This window comes from Penaeus chinensis, chromosome 9 (assembly GCF_019202785.1).
Source record: "Penaeus chinensis breed Huanghai No. 1 chromosome 9, ASM1920278v2, whole genome shotgun sequence".
Lineage (NCBI taxonomy): Eukaryota > Metazoa > Arthropoda > Malacostraca > Decapoda > Penaeidae > Penaeus > Penaeus chinensis.
Window position 1 is genome coordinate 21,282,793 of NC_061827.1, and position 8,196 is coordinate 21,290,988.

The 8,196-nt window shown below is 41.3% G+C and overlaps 1 protein-coding gene across 2 annotated transcripts; it reads left to right on the top strand.

Moving 5' to 3' along the window:
- The first annotated feature begins 559 nt into the window (after positions 1-559).
- Positions 560-7,925, top strand: LOC125028547 (RNA-binding protein squid-like). Of its 2 annotated transcripts, none has more exons than XM_047617927.1 (6): positions 560-843; positions 3,530-3,570; positions 4,695-4,822; positions 6,133-6,583; positions 6,776-6,874; positions 7,240-7,925. In XM_047617927.1, the coding sequence occupies exons 1-6, from the start codon at positions 674-676 to the stop codon at positions 7,371-7,373; spliced, it is 1,023 nt and encodes a 340-aa protein (XP_047473883.1). In that variant the 5' UTR covers positions 560-673; the 3' UTR covers positions 7,374-7,925. The 2 variants fall into 2 exon arrangements, with proteins under 2 accessions (XP_047473883.1, XP_047473884.1); XM_047617928.1 differs by having other exon boundaries at positions 7,251-7,925.
- The last annotated feature ends 271 nt before the right edge of the window (positions 7,926-8,196 follow it).

Consider the following 8,196-nt stretch of genomic DNA (forward strand, 5'->3'; position numbering starts at 1 on the left):
CTTCTCTTAGCCATAAACATATACCCAAGGCTGGTTTTACAAGGGTACTGGAAAGACGGTACCAACAGAAAATAATCTTTTCTCATGTTAGCTGTATGCGATATCTGCGAACCGACGCAGGGATGAATCGTGTTCAGCAACGCCAGATTTATTTACTTTCCTATATCTAATTTCTCCAGATTTGGCTACTTATGCAGTGAGAAAACTATTCCAAGTTACTGAATATCTAGTTCCATAGAATGAGATGGCTCTAAAAAAAACTGTCGTTATATACAACTAACTCCCTTTTCTTCGCATGTGCATCTGTAATTTTCGCATCCTTCGCCTGTTTACGCCAAGCCAAATAATCAATAAAACCGCCTCCGGATCGCTGGCCGGCGCCGCGTCAAAGAGTGCGCCGCGTCGGGCACTGCGCATGCGCACATTAATGTAGGCTCACTCACGGGCTGAATCTGATAGCTGATTGGGCGACAGGATGCGAGGGAGCCGTAAAAGCGCGTTGATTGGCTGAGCACGAGGCGAAGGAAGGGAAAGGAGGGCGCTGATTGGCTGGCAGTGGAGAGGCGAGTCTCCTTCCCTCCTGCGCTTGTGTCTGCCGCCACGCGCCGCTCCGCTATCGAGAGGAAAGCTTCTTCGTCCTCCCTCTCCCTGCAGAAAAGACACTACACGCAAAATGGCCGACCAGGAGATGGAACAGCAGGACTTCACTGAGGACTACAGCGGAGGCGACTTCCAGGAGAACGGGTCTGGGGCGGCGGAGAGCCAGGAGGGCGGCGGGGAGGGCCAGGCCGGCGAGGTACAGGACAGCGGCGCCGCGGACGCCCCCGGCCGCGACGACGACAGGTAGGGCGCCCTCGCTCGCGGGGCCTAAATCTCAAAGGAAAAGACTTTTGGAAAGGAAAAACTTGCCCTCCCCTTCTGTTGACCCTTTCAGCGCTCTATGCTTAGGCGGACTAGGTCGTGAGAGTTAGATCCGGTTTTTGAATGCCAGGAGTTTTTCAGGTACAGTAATGAAGGCGTGATACGTTTCTGAAACGTTATTAATCTCTACCTTAAGCAAAACGTCCGCGTTGATCCGATAAAGGGGGCCACGCCGGCTCTGGTTCATCTGCTCCCTTGCGCCTTTGTCTATGTTGGAGACTAACTCTGCTTGTCTGAAGACCCCCTTCTGTGCACTCATTTTAAGTTTTTAGCCTTGTCTTTGGTACGACTGCGTGAATTCTTAGTATTTCTTGTTTTTCTCGAGAGGGACTTGCTCCACGTTGTTGAAAGAATTTGCGTAAGTTTTTATATTTTTCCCCATGAGGCTAGCATGACTCCTAACTGCGCTCATGGATCACGTACTCGGTCTGGTTTTTACTCACATCTGTACTGTTTCTTTACGAATCCTTGAGAGCGACGTAAGTTGACGATTTGCCTTTTATATTTTTAGCTGTGTTCTGTTGGAAGAGTAGACTTTGTATACTTATTTTTTGCATCTTCACATGCTAGCCTAGCTTCAGGTACTTGATAATTTGGTAGCGCCATGGGAGGGGCTCTCATCTCTCCCATGTAAATGGAAAATTTACATGTCGTTCCTTTCCATGACTCGTTGCAAGTATTGAATCTATTAAATGTAAAGTTTGTATACTTGGGGCATTAACTTGCATGGGCCCATTCTTGGCTGAGCATCCCTCGTGGGGCAAAGCACCCAAACATCAAGGCGACCAAATGCTTTTTTATCTATCTTGCCCCTCTCTCTCTGCAGTGGCTAGCGGCCGTTAGTACTGCGTAGTTATTCCCCCACTCCTGTGCTAGAATCATTCTCACTTGCTAGGTGTAAGTGCCTCAATGTACACTTAAAACAGTCATGACCAATTATGGTTCTTGAAAGATTTTGTAGATCTTCATGGTTTTCCTGCCCCATTTCTTAGAACGGGTCTTGTAGCTGGACATGGCATCTCTGCATATTTTGTAAATGTAGACCTATAATTTTGCCTGGTGTTTGTTCAGACAGTTCCAGTAGCAGTCTGTTCAGACATGTTTGATATACAGTTCATAAAGTTCCACGTTTTCCCTCTTTATATATATTTGAAATTTATTTGAAGTAGATGAATATTTTATTAAATTAGAAGTGGCATTGTAGTTAGTGATTGGTTTAGTCCTGTAAGGAGAGAGCCCATAGTACTTCAGGATTTCTTAATGAAAGAACATGTCTCAATAGATGGCTTTGTTCAATTAATTTTAAACTTTAGTATTTGACAATTGTCATGAGATAGTGAACTGTTTGTTCATGACATGGTTTGTCGCTTTACTATTTAACCTTTTCATGACGGTTGGCCCCTCCTTTGGTTTTGAGAGAGATGGGGAGAAAATTCCAATTACCAGAAATTTACTTTGGACTGGTAAATGTTTGGGACCTTATGTTATAAAGGAAATTTTGTTCCCTTTTAAGTCATGTCTGAATGTGGAAGCACAATCATTCCTATACTTTTGGACTCTTATGGAATTTGACAATGCTGTCCCCTTGTGTGCAGTTTAGTCTTCCATCCTCAAGGGTTTACATTACAGTAAGATACTGCAGCCAATTTGTTGATCATTTTGGAGGTGAAAAGACCCATGAAATTGGAAATGGGACGAGAAAATCTGAAGATTTACATTATCTTGAAGGCAACCATAATTTGTGGATATGCCTACAATTACTTTTGTTTGTTATTAGATAATGCATCACTAATTAAAGTTTTGGAAACTGGTAAAGTAAATAACTTTGCTCTGTAGGGGAAATGATCACACTGCTTTTTGTGTAGATGCTAAGTGAACTGTTTGCTTTTGAATTGATTGATTTTTTTGTCTTGCCAATAAGGGGAATTAAATTTCTAAGGGTGGGTAGAAATCTTGTGGATCACTTCCTCTGCCTTTGAATGTTCTGCCTCAAAGCTGCCCAGTTGCTGTCATCATGAAGCTGTAACGTAACTGAAGCAGTCATCACAGGGCCACCTTGGGTCTTGTTCCAGCAGTTCTCCTTGTCAAATGGTAACGTAACGTCTCTAGGGAAGGTTCGGGTGGCCCCTCCACAAGGACTAATGGAGACTCCTCTTTCCTCTAGGTGGCCGCTACTACGGGAAGAATGTTGCCCCCTTGTAGCGCTCCGCATCGACACCAGGGTATTTATCTGTTTACCTTATGGTCTAATTTAACTCACGGTTACCTGTCTTTCCATTTGCGATCAACTTGAAGCAAAGGTCAACTGAGTGGTTCTAGCTGTTATCCTTTGCGGCATTAGCACTAGAACGTTTTATTTTAATTTCCCCCCTAACTTTTTGTTGTTTGTTTGTGTTGCCCAGACTGTTTTCAGAGTTAATGTATAGAGCAGAAAGGGCAATTGTATTCTTGCCAACTTGCTTGACGGCCTGAAGAGGGTTAAAACATTTGATTTCCTGCCATCTAAACTAGAAGCAGTTAACAACCTTAAGGTAAAGTACATGCTAATAAACACTTCCCTCCTCACTCAAGTGGATTCATGGTTGTACTAATTCGATCTCATTTCCAGGAAACTTTTTGTTGGTGGCCTGAGCTGGGAAACCACAGAAAGTAAGTACCTGTTTTGTCCTGAAAAAACAAATATCTAGATCAGTGTTTTTCAGTGTTCTGATAGTATATTGTGATTGCAGGATTGTTTTCATTATAATGGAGTTCTGCTGTTTTACACAGCAAATAGATTGCTACATAAAATATACCCAGTTCCTTCTCATACATTATAAGGCTAGGATCAAACTACTGATTTAAATTCTTAACCTCTTCCCGATGGGTCACGCTGTGAGGTGTCAAACAAACCGCTCGATCTGTGGCATGTGGCTGTTCGCCACAGCGGCTCACCAAAGCGCTATGAGCTGGTGATTCGGCTTGATGTACCGAACTCCCACGCTCAGTCAGCGAGTTGCCAATGATCACCAGAGCAGTTTTTTTTTTTTCTCCCCCCCCCCCCCCCCCCCCCCCCCACACACCCATCAAGGGGTTAATATGGTTAATATTACCACAAGCAACACATAGGAAAATGGACACTATTTTATAGAGCATAATAGAGTAAGAACCAAATAAGTAAATCTGCAGTGGCCTCATATTTACCAGGAAATTATGGAAATAGCCTCAACACCCTCACACAGCCAGAATTCATAATCTTGTAGCACAAAGTGCTAATGAAGGGAGTTACAGGGGGCTTACCCCCCTGTCTAGGAAATAGAAGGTAGGAAAAGTTAGGTTTGGATTTTGGGTTCACATGATACCCAGGTTTTTGGACTTCATCTCTGGAGGGAGTGTCGCTCATGGTAACTACTCTTTATATATTATAATGTATGAATTTTCCATGAAGAGCCTGTTTTATAAACCACTTCAGTTATTCACATAGCTTGAAATTCTAATCCTGTCTTTGATAACTACATCAGAATGTGGCTCAGGCCTTTTTGCTGTCCTCTCGGTGAAGTAATTTATTTGGAGCCCAGTTGAATCTTGAGAAATGCTGATCTAGATGGTTTAGTGACTGCCAAATATTTGTAATTGTTTATAATTTTGAATTAAATCATGATGAAAATTGTATCCAGTTCTGCTACTGATATTATTTGATGCAACTTTACCACTACTGAAAGCTTGAAAAGAGTAACCATAGTAAATCATAGTAAATCCAACTATAAACAGTTCTAATGAGGTATTATTTTCAGAGGAGCTGCGTGAACACTTCAGCAAATATGGAGACATTGAAAGCATTAATGTTAAAACAGACCCAAATACTGGCCGTTCCAGAGGCTTTGCATTTATCGTCTTTAGTGTAGGAGAAGCTGTTGATAAGGTAATTCAAGCCATATTTTTTATCTGCATGTGTGTCTAGTGCTTATGGCCCAAAATCTGAGCATTTGGCTTACTTGAGTGGTGACATTGTGATTTGTTGGTCCATTCCACATGAAGTCAAAAATCCTTGGCCTCCCCTTTTTAATGTCTTTTCTTCATTACAATTTTTTGCAATCTTCTAAAGTCTATATTTGATATGCTGTATCAAGATCTTTACTCTGCATAGTCCTCCTCCCCCCATCACCACCAGTAATGATGCACAGGAATAGTATTATGAGCATAGACCTAATGTCCTTCATTGAGCAGGCACACTTTTTGGTCATGGACCATGTATGATACATTCCACACTAGATTACTGATAGAAATAATGCAAGAGCAGCTACCTAAGGCTGAATTGGGAACTCCTCGTCCAACAAGCGGGACAAGATGGATGAGAGGTTTTGACTGTTCAGAACTACTAATGGCGTCCAGGACAAGTTGCCCTTCTTGTCCATCTTGCCTTCCCTTGCAGACAGGCGAGCAGTACAAGGTCACAATAGCATGTGTGTGACAGTTGCTGTTAACTATGCATAAAGAGTTACAGAACCTATGCATAAAATAGGCAATGTTTACTTTCTAGCAGGTTGTATTGTGTATAACAAAGGCCTTGGAGATTCTGAATGCAGCATAAATGCCTACCGAATCAAATTACCCTCCTAAGAGCTCTCTGCACTTGTCGAGTCGTTCCCATCACCTGTCTCAATTCAAATTTTTTTCATGTGATTGTCACGTCACTTGGATCAGAGGGATGTTACTCCCACCCCCCCTTCTAGAAACTTTCTTAGCAGTTAATTTACATTGAATTAGAGTAATTATTAAACCATTAACAATTAAAATAGAATGAATATTTATTGGTGTAACCATTCAAACTTCAAAGCCAATAGTATGAAAAGCATCAGATTACTTATTTAACCCACTCATACTGTATATCCAGTCATGACATACTGAAACTTGAGCTAGTAACGGTTCACTTCATGCACAGATGAACATGCTTGCCAAGCTTGCAAAATGGTTGTCCCTTTCTGTGGAGAACAGCCCTCTAGAATAGGCTTAAAGCTTCTTTTTAGCCTGTTTCAATTCAAGCTGCCACCAAAAGCAGACGGAGCAGGGTAAAGGTCTTTCCCATGCTTCTAATTCTTTACCTTAGAAGCGTGCAAAGCCTGTGTTGTGCTTGGTATGCCATGAATTTCTCTTGAGTGGGTTAACAAGTTTAGATGGTAAGATTGGTATATTGACATATTTTTAAACTAAAATACTCCAATTCAATTTCAGGTTATTGATTCTGGTGATCATGTCATAAATGGCAAAAAAGTTGATCCAAAGAAAGCAAAGGCTCGCCATGGCAAAATCTTTGTTGGTGGCCTTAAACCAGAACTGTCTGATGATGACATCAAAAACTTCTTCAATCAGTTTGGTAACATTATTGAAGTTGAGATGCCGTTTGACAAACAAAAGAGTCAACGCAAAGGATTCTGTTTCATCACCTTCGATCAAGAATCCGTGGTCACAGACCTTCTCAAGACCCCTAAGCAAACAATCAACGGTCACGATGTCGATGTAAAGAAAGCCACACCAAAGCCTGATGCCATGATGAGAGGAGGCATGCGTGGAGGCATGAGAGGAAGAGGAGGCATGAGGGGTCGTGGCAGAGGCTGGGGACAGGGCTGGAACCAAGGTGGCTATGGATACAATCAGGGAGGCTATGGCAGCTATGGAGGATATGGTAAGTCAAGTTAAGGTGCATGCTTTGGTTTGGAATGTTTCACTTCCAAAATGTAAATGTTATTCTGATGAAAGTTTTATCCAGTTCTGCTACTGAAAGGTGTTGATGCAACTTGTAAGTACTGAAGATGATGATAAGCTTAAAAAAAAAAAAAATCTGGAATTGGTTTAGTAATTAGTTTCTCATTGACAGGTGGTTATGGCGACTATGGCTATGGCAGCTATGGTGGTTATGGCGACTATGGTTATGGTGATTATAACTATGGTTATGGATATGGATCTGGCAATTATGGTAAGTGTCAGGCTTATGGTTGTTAAATTATGCATGTCTTTATCTACATATATATATATATATATACATACATAAACTGCTTTTGATTTTTTTTCTTTTCATTTTCTTTTGATTTTTTCTTTTCTTTTTTTGCATGCACAAAAATGAATAAAGTCTTGTAATTAGCCATTTTGATCCTAATTTACTAGATTACACAAATTGATTAGATCCCTGCATGTTGACCCAGTTAGTCTTTTATTGTTAGTCTCGGATTGTGCACTAGGTATCTTGAGTCATCCATTTCATCATATCCAGTCAGTTAACATGCTGGGGTCAAACCTGTACTTTTAGTCGTTCACCGAGACTCATTATTTATGGCATTGTTGGCTCTTACCAGGCGGGCAAGGGTACAGCGGGGGGAAGAGCCAGCATGGGAGGCAGCAGGCGAGGCACCAGCCGTATTGAACGTGATTATGGCTACAACCAGAACGCCAATTGGCACAGCGGAGACATGTACTAGCACCGATCCTCGTCAAGTCCTCAACTCGTCAGTCCTCTACTGCTTCTGGCTCCCACGACGATGGTATACTTAGAAAGCCAGATTTTGGAGAATTTAAGATTCAAAAAAAGGTAATGCACTCGTGTCGCATTTTGGATAACGGTTCTTGAAGGTATTAGCTTCCCTAGGATATGACGAGGTCTCTCCCTTCCCTCTCCTTGTCTCTGTGATGAGGGTATCCTAGTGGAATACAGGGCCTTCTGTGATGGGACTGAAAGTTAGTGGAAGTGGTGTTTTAGTTAAAGAAGTGAAAACAGTTTTGGATGTGTACCTGCTGATGAATATTCAGTGTCGTGGAACTTTCAAGTGACTGCCAGACCCAGGTTCTTGTTACTGGGAGTTTCAATCCTATTCCATTGAATGAAGGATGAATATTCAAAGGTCATTTTTTTTCTTTATCAGAATTGAGTTAAATTCTGGAGTATGCACATGGTATCATGTCAACCAAAATTGATTAAGTGCTTACATTTGTATTATTTTTTGTACGGAGAATAATATACACATGGAGGTATATTTTTGGCCTTTTATTTATGAACCTCAACTGAAATTTATTCCTAGACTAGGTATTAGAGATTGTATTTTCACATGTAAGACTAATTTTTGTATATAGAAGCTGTAATATTCTAATAAAATGTAGTTACATTTAGACTTTTAAAGTTAAGGGAATCCCATGGAAAGTTCATTTGGAGGCTGTTAAACCCTTCAAATGTAATTAGTGTAATTTACAGTTCTAGATGGAATTTGTCTTGGGATCTAATGTACATTTATGATTAAATCTGCCGAG